Here is a 16,228-nt window from a genome sequence, read left to right as displayed (position 1 = left end):
CCACAGAAGAGCTGCAGGAATGTCTGACTATCTGTGGACCAGCTGACTGGCTGACTGGCTGGGTGGCTGACTGGCTGGGTGGCTGACTGGCTGGGTGGCTGACTGGCTGGGTGGCTGACTGGCTAGGTGGCTGACTGGCTAGGTGGCTGACTGGCTAGGTGGCTGACTGTTTGACTAGCTGGTTGGTTGACAGAATGGCCGTCTGACTGGGGTGCTGGAGGAACGTTAGCTTCTCAACATTAGCATCTTACCTCAGATGACAGATGACAGACGACAAAAACAAAACATCACTGACAGGCAACAACCTCAACAAATTCACAATGTGGTGTAAGTGTGTTTGTGTGTAACCGTGTGTGTTTGACACTTACTTGGGTGTTTGGGTTCGATGGCCACTCGTACGATGGGCGTAGCTTCGAAGTTGAGGGGGATGAAAGGGGGGAGGGCAGGGGAGGTGGAGAGGGTCGCAGACTTCAACACACACTCCTCGAGACCGCCAATACCTAGGGAATCAATCCATCAATCAATCAATAAATTCAGCACTTTCTACAAACATATGTCACAGTGATTGACAACAGCTGGAGCCTAAACCCTCCAAAGAGTGATCAGAGAGACAGTAGTGACAAGGAAACAGTCCCTAGGTAGGAAGAAACCATGAGAGGAACCAGAGTCATGAGAGGGAGTTGAACCTGCTCTGGCTGGGACGAGGAGATTAGAGGAGAGGCATAATGAACAAGACGATATGAACAGCAGAGGACCTGATCCTAGATCAGAACTCCTGCTCCGAGAATTCAGACACCTGGAGAGACATGAACAGAGTGTGGCTCTGGAGATAAGATAACGTCATTATTAGGGCAGCTACCACTTCAATGGTGAACAGTTCATTAAAAATTAACCTTCATAGGCTGTGTCCAAATGGCACCCTATTCCCTTTTCAGTGCACTACTTTAGACCAGAGCCCTATAGTAGTCTGGTCAAAAGTAGTGGAGTATGTAGGGAATTGGGTGCCATATAGGATGCAGGCCTGCAATGTCTCTCTGTAGAAGAGAGGAGAGTCACTCCAGGGGGAGAGAATAATAAGACTAGCTTTGTCTCTGTTTCAGACACAAGTGAGGGAGAGAAACACAGAGAGAGAGAAACAGAGTGAGAGAGAAACACAGAGAGAGAGAGAATCACAGAGAGAGAGACAGAAATTGTGTGAGAGGAAAAGGACAAGAAATTTGCAAGAGAGAAAGAGAAATGAAGAAAGAGAGAGAGAGAACGAGAGAGAAAGAGAGAGACAGATAGGAAAATAGGGAGAGGGATGAAGAGAGAGAGGCAGGGAGAGAAAGTAATTTCCCTGCTGTCAGAAGGTTCAGTGCTCTGAGGAACACTGAGGCTAATGTAGCCTGGGGGGAAGAAAGAGGTAAGGGAAGATAGAGGGGAGGAAAGAGGAGATGGTTTAGTACTGTACCAGAGGAAGAGGGCCCTATCCATAACCTACCCATAGAGCTGAGTAGGGAAGGTTGCCTGGTGGCTCCTGACAAAGGGGAGAACATATCCCTTCCTCTCTCTCTCCTTCTTCCCTTTCTGTTTATCTCTCTCTCTCTCTCTAGAGTCCATTCTACCGTGTCAGAGCTGAGAGACCAGACTGTATCCAAAGAGTTAGTCATTCTGTATTTTCAATTCTCTGATGATGTTTTGTTCCAACTGAACTGTCTGATGTTGAATAGTGATTAGGATGAATTAAACTGGGAGGTAAGATGAGCCTGGTCCCAGATCTCTAGGTTTCGTATGGCTAATGCCTATTGTTGTTTGGCATGACATTGACCATAGGAGTTGGCAAGACAGACAGCACCAACAGCTCTGCAACCAGGCTAGGATTAGCTAACTTGAATGGATGAGCAGGCTAGGCCAGGGTCATGTTCATTAGGAAGCAAACGGAAGAAAACGGACTGAAACAGGAAGATACTTCGTCCAATGAGAAATATTGTTTTTCCTTTTTCTGTTGCAAAACATTTTCGGTCGCATGCCCCAAAGAACACAATCCAGGACTGTAATGGAGAATGGAGGCTGGACACAGGCCTTCTTTGTGTGTCAATTTTAAGGGGCTCAGCCGGCCTCAAATACACCGCCATGTTTATCCTACCGATGATGACTTCCTGTGATCACACACACACACACACACACACACACACACACACACACACACACACACACACACAGCAGGGCAGGAGACTGGCAAATTTAAGCGTGGCTCTTTAAAACAGCAGGCTGAACAGTGAGCCACAGCTTCAGATAGTATTTGAATGAGTACTACATAAATCCTGCCACTCTTCAACTTTTCACCTCAGTCACACATGCCTTCTACACTGAACAAAAATATAAAACGCAACATGTAAAGTGTTGGTCACATGTTTCATGAGCATAAATGAAATGTCTAAAATGTTGTGCACACATTAGTTTACATCCCTGTTAGTGAGCATTTCTTCTTTACCAAGATAATCCATCCACCTGCAATTGGCATGCTGACTGCAGGAATGTCCACCAGAGCTGTTGCCAGAGAGTTGAATGTTCATTTCTCTACCATAAGCCGCCTCCAATGTCATTTTAGAGAATTTGGCATTACGTCCAACCGGGCCTCAAAACCGGCCTAGTGTGGGCGAGCAGTTTGCTGATGTCAACGTTGTGATCAGAGTGCCCCATGATGGTGGTGGGGTTATGGTGGGGTTGGGGTTATATCCTGCCTGTTTGGCCCTGTCCGGGGGTATCATCGGATGGGGCCACAGTGTCTTCTGATCCCTCCTGTCTCAGCCTCCAGTATTTATGCTGCAGTAGTTTATGTGTCGGGGGGCTAGGGTCAGTCTGTTACATCTGGAGTATTTCTCTTGTCTTATCCGGTGTCCTGTGTGAATTTAAATATGCTCTCTCTAATTCTCTCTTTCTCTCTTTCTCTCGGAGGACCTGAGCTCTAAGACCATGCCTCAGGACTACCTGGTATGATGACTCCTTGCTGTCCCCAGTCCACCTGGCCGTGCTGCTGCTCCAGTTTCAACTGTTCTGCCTGCGGCTATGGAACCCTGACCTGTTCACCGGACATGCTTGTTGCACCCTCGACAACTACTATGATTATTATTATTTGACCATGCTGGTCATTTATGAACATTTTAACATCTTGACCATGTTCTGTTATAATATCCACCCTGCACAGCCAGAAGAGAACTGGCCACCCCTCATAGCCTGGTTCCTCTCTAGGTTTCTTCCTAGGTTTTTGGCCTTTCTAGGGAGTTTTTCCTAGGGAGTTTTTCCTAGCCACCGTGCTTCTTTCACATGCATTGCTTGCTGTTTGGGGTTTTAGGCTGGGTTTCTGTACAGCACTTTGAGATATCAGCTGATGTACGAAGGGCTATATAAATACATTTGATTTGATTTGATGGTGTGGGCAGGCATTTGCTACGGACAATGAACACAATTGCATTTTATCGATGTCAATTTGAATGCACAGAAATACCGAGACGAGATCCTGAGGCGAATTGTGAGGCCCATTTGTTTTAAAGGTATCTGTGACCAACAGATTTCCTTATATGAACCGTAACTCAGTAAAATCTTTGAAATTATCGGAGTGGCATTAACTAAAATTCTCTCTCGAAGCAGTGCAGCTTGGCAGGGTCGTGTTTCGGAGGACGCATGGATTTCGACCTTCACCTCTCCCATGTCCGTACGGGAGTTGCAACGATGAGACAAGACTAACTACAAATTGGGGGGGTAAAAAAAACTATAATAATAATAAAAATATATATAAAAATAAGAGGTAAAAAAATAGTTTAAAAAAATACATTGAACAAAAAAATGTAATACTGTCTGCATTAACTTTGTCTTATTTCTACCTAGAAACTGATTTACAGCTGGATATGTGCACACCATTATAAGAAGTTGATCGAGCATGCACATACGCACGCACGCACGCACGCACGCACGCACGCACGCACACACACACACAGTCTTGTTCAAGCGGAACAGATGCTGGACATATAACTGGGGGTCTGGTGTGTGATGTGTACGTAGCCAGAGAAGCTGATGACTCAGAAGTTGAGCTGACTCCCTGTGATCCAACCCACAGCCCACTCAGTCACACAAAGAACAATACAACTAAGGAACAAAAGCCTTCCTTGCTAAAGAAAGGAACTGACTGACATGTGGAGGGCACAGGAACCTGATCTAGCCTAAATGCTTTGAGATGCTGTGCATGTGTGTGTGTGTGTGTGTGTGTGTGTGTGTGTGTGTGAGAGAGAGAGTGAGAGACAAATTTATCCAACTACAGCCAATCCCACCGTCTACAGACGGTTGTTAAACTAATTGGCCAGGTGTGTAAGTTAGTTTCAGTTGGTCCTTGCCGGACCTAGTTTCAGTTGGTCCTTGCCGGACCTAGTTTCAGTTGGTCCTTGCCGGACCTAGTTTCAGTTGGTCCTTGCCGGACCTAGTTTCAGTTGGTCCTTGCCGGACCTAGTTTCAGTTGGTATTTGCTGGACCTAGTTGCTTGTAGTTGGTCCCGTTTCAACATGTACAATCTTCCATGGACAGTACGGGAAAACCTTACCCCAAAAAACATTGATAGTTGGTTGGCTGTAGTTTTATTAAAACACTTATTGATTATTACAAGACAAACTGGGATTCATAGCAAGACAAATACACTCCATTGAACTGTGACTGTGTATGTTTTGTAAGTGGTTCAACACATTGTTCTATATTAAGTAGGTTTTTTACTACTTTCCTTTTAAAAGCTGCACACAAACTGCCCTCCTGGGACAATGCAGATTTACTGAACTGAACCCATGAGTAGAACAGTCCAGTCTGAACTCTACCAGGCTCTAGTGAACCCATGAGTAGAACAGTCCAGTCTGAACTCTACCAGGCTCTAGTGAACCCATGAGTAGAACAGTCCAGTCTGAACTCTACCAGGCTCTAGTGAACCCATGAGTAGAACAGCCCAGTCTGAACTCTACCAGGCTCTAGTGAACCCATGAGTAGAACAGTCCAGTCTGAACTCCACCAGGCTCTAGTGAACCCATGAGTAGAACAGTCCAGTCTGAATTCTACCAGGCTCTAGTGAACCCATGAGTAGAACAGTCCTGTCTGAACTCCACCAGGCTCCACTGAGGCTCAAAAAAATTAAAATAAAAGTAGTAAATGTACTTTTGCGACTAAATTGGATTTCTTTACCAAGCTAAAATGGAACTTCAAAGCTAACAATATGGCAGAATGTACCAGTCACCTTACGAAGGAAATGGGTCTTATTTGAAGAGGAGAGAGAAGCCAGACTGGAAAACACTGAGTATTGTACTGGATGTGCGGCTGGAGATAGCTAAAATGTGTGTGTGTGTATGTGTGTATATTCGGTTTTATTAAGTACAAGGCCAGAGCCTTGGAAATCTCCCTTCACTGGAAAGTCCCTATTTGACTCTGTAGTGTGTGTGTGTGTGTGTGTGTGTGTGTGTGTGTGTGTGTGTGTGTGTGTGTGTGTGTGTGTGTGTGTGTGTGTGTGTATTGGCAGGAGAGGAGGGGATGTACCTCTAGCCAACTAATACACTGATTATTACATTAAAGCTTCTGTCCTCCGGCTAGAGAGAGTAGTTGGGGGCGAACTGACAAAGACCTCTTTAATATATACATTCAAATGGACAGACAGATTTCTGGACGCTATGAGACAGGGACAACATTCCATTCTCAATCAAATAGGAATTATCTTTGCAAAAAATCTACAAGAACAAAGCAAAATAAAATTGAGTGGGGGAAATTACCCAAAAATGAACCATCACTGTTCTTTGCCTGTAGGCCACGAGGATTAAAAGTCAGAGGGTTAATGTTAGTACTCCACCAACTATGGTCTTCGAGACAACTATGGTCTTCGAGACAACTATGGTCTTCGAGACAACTATGGTCTTCAACTATGGTCTTCGAGACAACTATGGTCTTCGAGACAACTATGGTCTTCGAGACAACTATGGTCTTCAACTATGGTCTTCAAGACAACTATGGTCTTCGAGACAACTATGGTCTTCAACTATGGTCTTCGAGACAACTATGGTCTTCGAGACAACTATGGTCTTCAAGACAATAGCTGGTTGAGTTCAGGTGAAAATGTATTAAGAGACAAGAGGAACAGGATCCTTTTGGATCCTAAAGCCGTGTCACTGCCCACATCTCCCTCCCTCTAACCATTGTGATATCACTGCTCCAACAGGCATCCTATGAGGCAAGGGCTGCCCGGACACCTTTCTGCTCACTTGAGTCATCCCCCCACTTTCTTCATCGTGGTGGCACACACACACACACACACACACACTGTTGTGCACTGCAATCGTGCAATCGTACACACACACACACACACACACACACACACACACACACACACACACACACACACACACACACACACACACACACACACACACACACACACACACACACACACACACACACACACACACACACACACACAGAACATCTCCAGGTGTTGGCTCTAACTAATAGAGGGGACCAGCCCACTCCAATCATTATGACTCATTTAATGTGTACTTTAGAAAATGCCTCCCATTACATTCCACACTAAACAGGGTGCCATTACATTCCACACTAAACAGGGTGCCATTACATTCCACACTAAACAGGGTGCCATTACATTCCACACGAAACACTGAACAGGGTGCCATTACATTCCACACGAAACACTGAACAGGGTGCCATTACATTCCACACTAAACACGGTGCCATTACATTCCACACTAAACACGGTGCCATTACATTCCACACTAAACAGGGTGACATTACATTCCACACTAAACAGGGTGCCATTACATTCCACACTAAACAGGGTGCCATTACATTCCACACGAAACACTGAACAGGGTGCCATTACATTCCACACGAAACACTGAACAGGGTGCCATTACATTCCACACTAAAAACACTGAACAGGGTGCCATTACATTCCACACTAAACAGGGTGCCATTACATTCCACACTAAACAGGGTGCCATTACATTCCACACGAAACACTGAACAGGGTGCCATTACATTCCACACGAAACACTGAACAGGGTGCCATTACATTCCACACTAAACAGGGTGCCATTACATTCCACACGAAACAGGGTGCCATTACATTCCACACTAAACAGGGTGCCATTACATTCCACACTAAACAGGGTGCCATTACATTCCACACGAAACACTGAACAGGGTGCCATTACATTCCACACTAAACAGGGTGCCATTACATTCCACACTAAACACTAAACAGGGTGCCATTACATTCCACACGAAACACTGAACAGGGTGCCATTACATTCCACATGAAACACTGAACAGGGTGCCATTGCATTCCACACTAAACAGGGTGCCATTACATTCCACACGAAACACTGAACAGGGTGCCATTACATTCCACACTAAACAGGGTGCCATTACATTCCACACAAAACAGGGTGCCATTACATTCCACACTAAACAGGGTGCCATTACATTCCACACTAAACAGGGTGCCATTACATTCCCACACGAAACACTGAACAGGGTGCCATTACATTCCACACTAAACAGGGTGCCATTACATTCCACACTAAACACTAAACAGGGTGCCATTACATTCCACACGAAACACTGAACAGGGTGCCATTACATTCCACATGAAACACTGAACAGGGTGCCATTGCATTCCACACTAAACAGGGTGCCATTACATTCCACACGAAACACTGAACAGGGTGCCATTACATTCCACACTAAACACTGAACAGGGTGCCATTACATTCCACACGAAACACGGTGCCATTACATTCCACACGAAACACTGAACAGGGTGCCATTACATTCCACACTAAACACTGAACAGGGTGCCATTACATTCCACACTAAACACTGAACAGGGTGCCATTACATTCCACACGAAACACTGAACAGGGTGCCATTACATTCCACACTAAACACTGAACAGGGTGCCATTACATTCCACACTAAACAGGGTGCCATTACATTCCACACGAAACACTGAACAGGGTGCCATTACATTCCACACTAAATACTGAATAGGGTGCCATTACATTCCACACTAAATACTGAATAGGGTGCCATTACATTCCACACTAAACAGGGTGCCATTACATTCCACACTAAACAGGGTGCCATTACATTCCACACGAAACACTGAACAGGGTGCCATTACATTACACACTATCAAATCAAATCAAATTTTATTGGTCACATACACATGGTTAGCAGATGTTAATGCGAGTGTAGCGAAATTCTTGTGCTTCTAGTTCTGACAATGCAGTAATATCTAACAAGTAATCTAACAAATTCGCAACGACTACCTTATACACACAAATGCAAAGGAATAAATAAGAATATGCACATAAAAATATGTGGATGAGCGATGGCCGTGCGGCATAGGCAAGATGCAGTAGATGGCATAGAATACAGTATATACATGAGATGAGTAATGTAGGATATGTAAACATTGTTAAAGAGGCGTTATTTAAAGTGACTAGTGATACCTTTATTAAGTCCATTTATTTAAGTGGCCAGAGATTTCAGTCTGTATGTTGGCAGCAGCCTCTCTATGTTAGTGATGGCTGTTAAACAGTCTGGAAAAACAGCTTCTCTCTCAAGGCCATCCGTCTCTTGGTCCCAGCTTTGATGCACCTGTACTGATGATGCGTTGTGGCTGGTTGTGGCACTACCCTCTGGGGAGCCTTGCGGTTGAGGGAGGAGCAGTTGCCGTACCAGGCGGTGATACAGCCCGACAGGATGCTCTCGATTGTGCATCTGTAAAAGTTTGTGTGTTTTAGATGACAAACCAAATATCTTCAGTCTCCTGAGGTTGAAGAGGCGCTGTTGCGCCTTCTTCACCACGCTGTCTGTGGGGTGGACCATTTCAGTTTGTCCGTGATGTGTACGCCGAGGAACTTAAAACTCTCCACCCTCTCCACTACTATCCCGTCGATGTAGATAGGGGGCTGCTCCCTCTGCTGTTTCCTGAAGTCCACGATCATCTCCTTTGTTTTGTTGACATTGAGTGCGAGGTTATTTTCCTGACACCACACTCCGAGGGCCCTCACCTCCTCCCTGTAGGCCGTCTCGTCGTTGTTAGTAATCAAGCCTACCACTGTAGTGTCGTCTGCAAACTTGATGATAGAGTTGGAAGCGTGCATGGCCACGGAGTCATGGGTGAACAGGGAGTACAGGAGGGCTGAGAACGCACCCTTGTGGGGCCTCAGTATTGAGGATCAGCGGGGTGGACATGTTTCCTACCTTCCTACCTGGGTGGGCGGCCCGTCAGAAAGTCCAGGACCCAGTTGCACAGGGCGGGTTGTAGTCAATGAACATCACTCACATAGGTATTCCTCTTGTCCAGATGGGATAGGGCAGTGTGCAAGTGTGATGGCGATTGCATCGTCAGTGGACCTATTGGGGCGGTAAGCAAATTGGAGTGGGTCTAGGGTATCAGGTAGGGTGGAGGTGATATGATCCTTGACATTGTTCCTGTTCCCAAGAAGTGAGTGCAACAGTGCAATAGTCATTTAGTTCAGTTACCTTAGCATTCTTGGGAACAGGAACAATGTCAGCCATCTTGAAGCATGTGGGGACAACAGACTGGGATAGGGATTGATTGAATATGCCCGTAAACACACCAGCCAGCTGGTCTGAGCATGCTCTGAGGACAGGGCTAGGGATACCGTCTGGGCCGGCAGGCTTGCGAGGGTTAACACATTTAAAATGTCTTACTCATGTTAGCCACGGAGAAGGAGAGCCCAAAGGCTTTGGTAGCGGGCCGTGTCAGTGGCACTGTATAGTGTGCCATTTGGGACGCAGTACATAAGTTCAGGAAAACTCCCTCACTTTCAGCAGAAACTCCAGGCATATTTTCTTCATACAACTGAAGGAGACATTTCAGGGAACATCACTCAGTTTAAGTAGACAATGTCTGCGTCCCAAATGGCTCCATTTTCCCTACAGAGCATATGACTTCTGACCAGAGCCCTACAAAGACTAATTCAGAAAGAAAGACACTGACTAGCATAGTTCCAATCCAGGACTTGTCCACACACCGACTGGCAGCTTTTGATTTTTTTTTTTGGGGGGGGGGGTTATTAAATACACTAAGTCTATAAGGAAGAGAGTCTGGGCTTTGTTCTAGCTCAGAGAGGAGGCAGTCAGCTAGCAGATACTGAAGCACCATCTAAAAAGACAGAAAAGTTTGTTTAGGGTCAATGGGCATATCTCAAATGCAGTGTGTGTGTGTGTGTGTGTGTGTGTGTGTGTGTGTGTGTGTGTGTGTTCCGATCCAAAGTAGTTCACTATGAGGATTCAGGGTGCCATTTGGGATCCAACAATTTTGTGGGCACTGGTCAAAAGCAGTGCACTATTTTCATTTCCATTTCAGTCATTTAGCAGACGCTCTTATCCAGAGTGACTTACAGAGCTATTAGTGTTAAGTGCCTTGCTCAAGGGCACATTGACAGAGCCTTGTCAGCTTGGAGATTTGAACCAGCAACCTTTCAGTTCCTGGTCCAACGCTCTAAGCACTAGTGTACAATTTGGGATGCAAACATCATCTTCCTGGCATAAAGGGGGAATGAGGGGGGCATCAGGCAACCTTATCTCTTATCGAACAACGGCTTACAACAGGAGAGCAGTGGGCAACTCCAGTCCTGAAGGTATGCAGTACTGGCCTTCATTTCAGCCCAGAACTAACACAGCACTAACACCTGGGCTGTGTTCATTAGGCACGAAACAGAACCAAAACGGAAATGTACTATAGGAACTGTTGAACCTAGTGTGTTGGGCTGGAGCAAAAGCCTACACACACCGACTACAAGACCCCATGCACACAACCCTGGCTGCACACAATGTCAAGTCATTACAGGATCTCTGTGTGTGTATAGGACATGATCAGATCAGGGGGAAACAGGATATAACAAGCAGGAGGTTTTAACCATTAAATCAAACACCACCATAAAATCACTTCATATATTAATCCTACCCTGGATCATGTTACATACAACACTGTGTGAGAGGGCTGGCTGGGGACATATGAGCTATGGGAAGGGTTGGGGGCTGGATCATCGGTTGTGTGTGTGCGCACAGCGGGGTCTTAGGTCTGAAATAACACTAGTAGATTGCACTGGGGATGATTTGTGAACAATGAGTGCAGGAGGAAGTTTGATCCCTCATACAGCAGAGTAGTGACAGGCAAGGTTTATGAGCCCGACATTATGTGTGTGCTCATGGCTCTTCAACTTTTGTAGAGTTCCAGTACACAGACAACAGTCCATTCTTAACTATGTGAAAACACATGCACCACGGTTATCATCTATTAGCTGGGCTCCACCACAGCACCAGTGAGCCAACAACTACGACAACAACCTGTTGTTTATCTTCTTTCTTTTGGTTTTCCTTTAATAAATACATTCTTGACCCTAGAATATCTGAGACCTAGCGGCTCCATTTCCTGTTTTTATGCGTGAGCGATAGATCAGAAACAGACAGACAGACAGATAGATACAGTGCATTCGGACCATGTATTTAGACCATTTTGTTACGTTACAGACTTATTCTAAAAATGGATTCATTCTTTTTTTTACCTCAATCTACACAGAATACCCCATAATGACAAAGTGAAAACAGGTTTAGAATTCTTTTCAGAAATACCTTATATAGGGACCCTTTGCTAAGAGACTCGAAATTGAGCTCAGGTGCATCCTGTTTCCATTGATCATCCTTGAGATGTTTCTACAACTTGGAGTCCACCTGTGGTAAATTCAATTGATTGGACATGACTTGGAACGGCACACACTGTCTATATAAGGTCCCACAGTTGACAGTGCATGTCAAAGCAAAAACCAAGCCATGAGGTCGAAGAAAATGTGAGAGCTACGAGACAGGATAGTGTCGAGGCACAGATCTGGGGAAGGGTACCAAAAATGTCTGCAGCGTTGAAGGTCTTGAAGAACACAGTGGCCTCTATCATTCTTAAATGGAAGTTTGGAAGCACTAAGACTTTTCCTAGAGCTGGCCTCCCGGCCAAACTGAATAATTGGGGGAAAGGGCCTTGATCAGGGAGGTAAGCAAGAACACGATGGTCACTCTGACAGAGCTCCAGAGTTCCTCTGTGGAGATGGGAGGACCTTCCAGAAGGACAACCATCTCTGCAGCACTCCATCAATCAGGCCTATATGGTAGAGTGGCCAGCGGAAGCCACTCCTCAGTAAAAGGCACATGACAGCCCGCTTAGAGTTTACCAAAAGGCACCTAAAAGGACTCAGACCATGAGAAACAAGATTCCCTGGTCTGATGAAACCAAGATTGAACTCTTTGGCCTGAATGCCAAGTGTCACGTCTGGAGGAAACATGGCACCATCTCTACAGTGAAGCATGGTGGTGGGATGTTTTTCAGCGGCAGGGACTGGGAGACTAGTCAGGATCGAGGGAAAGATGAACGGAGCAAAGTACAGAGAGATCCTTGATGAAGTCCTGAGGTCTCTGGAGCAGGTTCTCAGACTGGGGCAATGATTACATTAGAGTATGTAGTTTGAGAAACAGATGCCTCACAAGTCCTCAACTGGCAGCTTCATTAAATAGTACCCACAAAACACCAGTCTCAACATCAACAGTTAGGAGGCAACTCCGGGATGCTGGCCTTCAAAAATGCTGATGCTCCAGATACTCAACTAGTCTAAAGAAGGCCAGTTTTATTGCTTCTTTAATTAGAACAACAGTTTTCAGCTGTGCTGAAATAATTGCAAAAGGCTTTTCTAATGATCAATTAGCCTTTTAAATGATAAACTTGGATTAGCTAACACAACGTGTCATTGGAACACAGGAGTGATGGTTGCTGATAATGGGCCTCTGTACGCCTATGTAGATATTCCATAAAAAATCTGCCGTTTCCAGCTACAATAGTAATTTACAACATTAACAATGTCTACAGTGTATTTCTGATCAATTTGATGTTATTTTTTCTTTCAAAAACAAGGACATTTCTTTTTTCTTTTTAATACATTTGCAAACATTTCTACAAACTTATTTTTGCTTTGTCATTATCGGGTATTGTGTGTAGATTGATGAGGGATTTTTAAAATATATTTTTCATCAATTTTAGAATAAGGCTGTTACGTAGCACTGTAGATAGATTGACAGACAGGTCGGTCGGTGGGTTGGAGTCAAGTCTCCAGACATTAAGTGCCCTGCTGTATTTTCCACTCAGGCAGAAACATCAGAGCCACATTTATTTCTCCACCTAGGGAATACTGGAGCACTCCCTCAGCCAGGGTTATTTTAGGACTACTAAGACCCGAAAACCAGTACACACACACACACACACACACACACACACACACACACACACACACACACACCTTGTATAAGACGTCTGGATGTTTTTTCCTCTGGTTTCTATAACAGCTCCAGCATATATATCTTGAGCCGTGGAAACCAGGACACATGATTTAGAAAAGATGTTCCTAGACAGGAGGCAGAGTGTGTGTGTATAAATTCATGCGTGTGTGTGTTCATGCCTGTGTGTGTGTGTTTGCATGCTTTTGTACGAGTGTGTCTCTGCGTACATGTGTGTGTACGGAGCCCTGGAGTAGCGGGTTTGTTTTGAGTTAAAGGAAGAACAGGGTTGGTGAACAGAACAGCCATGTGGAGAGAGAGAGATGAACCGCTGTGCTCAGCACTCCGCTACTTGTTGGCTTCGTCCCAAATGGCACCCTATTCCCTATATAGTGCACTACTTTTGACCAGAGTCGTATGGGTCCTGGTAAAAAGTAGTGCACTATATATAGAATAGGGTTCCATTTGGGATGTTGCCCTAATGGCATCAGCATCTGTCCAGCATGTGCTCCCCAGCCAACCATTCTCACACTGCTGCCTCCTGCCACCTACATCATCAGATCTCTCTCTCTCTCTCTCTCTCTCTCTCTCTCTCTCTCTCTCTCTCTCTCTCTCTCTCCTCTCTCTCACTCTTCTCTCATCTCTCTCTCTCTCTCTCTCTCTCTCTCTCTCGATCTTCTCTCTCTCTCTCATCTCTCTCTCATCTCTCTCGTCTCTCCTCTCTTCTTCTCTCTCTTCCTCTCTCTCTCTCTCTTCTCTCTCTCTCGTCTCTCTCTCGTCTCACTTCTCTCTCTCCTCTCTGCCTCTCTCCTCTCTCTGTTTGTTTGTTTGTTTGTTTCTCCCCCTCCCTCCTCAGAGAGAAGAGATTACGGTGTGGAGACAGGCCATCAGGTGAGAACCCCTCCCTTAGACCACACTGAGTCAGCTAGGGACACCACATTGACCGATGGTAATGTGGCATCTGTCTTTGTCATTTTGCTGTAGATTACAAACAGGTGTCTTGTACAGCCGCTTCTTTTGTTTGCAGAGACAAGCAACTCTGGTAGTTCGTTGTTTCATTATGATGTTCAAATCTTAAAGACCTTTATCACATACTGATGAACAGAACAGAACGAGCAGACTCAGAAGCAAAGCCACATGTTGTGTGGGAGTCAACGCAGGTCCCCGATGTTCTCAAAATAGCAAACCATGACTCACTGAAGTTCTCACCCTGCTCAAGAATAACCAGGCATTGAATTCTCCTAGATGAGGTCCATCAGCAATGAATAGAACATCTTTCATACAAAAACTAAATATCTGTGTTTGGAGTGTGACTCCTCGTTGAAGGTCTGGGACCCTTTTCCCTGGTAAATAGTAGTCAGGTAGCCTCATCCCTCACTGGGCTGAAGCCAACATGTCATGTATCATGACAATGAATGACAGAAGAGTTGGCTACAGCACATACAGTACAGTATGGAACAAGGACATTACCCTGGGTGGCCTGGCTGGTCTAGCGGTAATGCCACAGCCTCCAGAACACGTGTCTACAGTGTCAACATAGGTTCCAATGTGACATACTGCCCTTGTAACGGCCGTCGAAGGGAGTAGACCAAGGCGCAGCGGGTTGAGTGCTCATCTTAAACTTTTATTTAACGCTTAACGAAAAAACAAGAAAACTAATGACAGCTTGACAGTTTGCAGGCTCACAACTAGCAATGCAAAACCAACTTCCCACAAAAGACAGGTGAAAAAAGGGCTACCTAAGTATGACTCCCAATCAGCAACAACAATGTACAGCTGTTCCTGATTGAGAGCCATACCAGGCCAACACAAAGAAATACACAACATAGAAAAACAGAAATACAAAAACATAGAACCATACCCAAAAACTCCGATAACACAAAACAAACACACCCCTGCCACGCCCTGACCAAACTACAATAACAAATAACCCCTTATACTGGTCAGGACGTGACAGCCCTTTGACACAGCCTATATCTATCCCCACTGTCACCCTCTCTCTCTGTATCTATGGGTTCAACAAAGTCAGAAAATACCTACAAATAATAATACCCAAATGTATGTACAGTTGAAGTCGGAAATTTACATACACTTAGGTTGGAGTCATTAAAACTCGTTTTTCAACCACTCCACAAATTTCTTGTTAACAAACTATAGTTTTGGCAAGTCGGTTAGGACATCTACTTTGTGCATGACACAAGTCATTTTTCCAACAATTGTTTACAGACAGATTATTTCACTTATAATTCACTATATCACAATTCCAGTGGATCAGAAGTTTACATATACTAAGTTGACTGTGCCTTTAAACAGCTTGGAAAATTCCAGAAAATTATGTTATGGCTTTAGAAGCTTCTGATAGGCTAATTGACATCATTTGAGTCAATTGGAGGTGTACCTGTGGATGTATTTCAAGGCATACCATCCAACTCAGTGCCTCTTTGCTTGACATCATGGGAAAATCAAAAGAAATCAGTCAAGACATCAGAAATCTTTTTTGTAGACCTCCACAAGTCTGGTTCATCCTTGGGAGCAATTTTCAAACGCCTGAAGGTACCACGTTCATCTGTACAAACAATAGTACGCAAGTATGAACACCATGGGAACGCAGCCGTCACACTGCTCAGGAAAGAGACGCGTTCTGTCTCCTAGAGATGAACGTACTTTGGTGCGAAAAGTGCAAATCAATCTTAGAACAACAGCAAAGGACCTTGTGAAGATGCTGAAGGAAACAGGTACAAAAGTATCTATTGCCACAGTAAAACGAGTCCTATATCAACATAACCTGAAAGGCCGCTCAGGAAGGAAGAAGCCACTGCTCCAAAACCGCCATAAAAAAGCCAGACTACGGTTTGCACCT

General features: G+C 44.9%; 1 protein-coding gene across 1 annotated transcript in view; it reads right to left on the bottom strand.

The window, feature by feature from the left end:
- Positions 1-16,228, bottom strand: part of LOC106587851 (elongation factor-like GTPase 1) — a 96,492-nt gene that overhangs the window by 25,372 nt on the left and 54,892 nt on the right. The window contains exon 16 of the mRNA XM_082969678.1: positions 369-500. Within this exon, the coding sequence (XP_082825804.1) occupies positions 369-500 (132 nt within the window). The remainder of the gene's footprint in view (positions 1-368; positions 501-16,228) is intronic.

Source organism: Salmo salar, chromosome 26, assembly GCF_965601325.2.
Source record: "Salmo salar chromosome 26, fSalSal1, whole genome shotgun sequence".
Lineage (NCBI taxonomy): Eukaryota > Metazoa > Chordata > Actinopteri > Salmoniformes > Salmonidae > Salmo > Salmo salar.
This window is presented reverse-complemented; position numbering and strand designations above follow the sequence as displayed.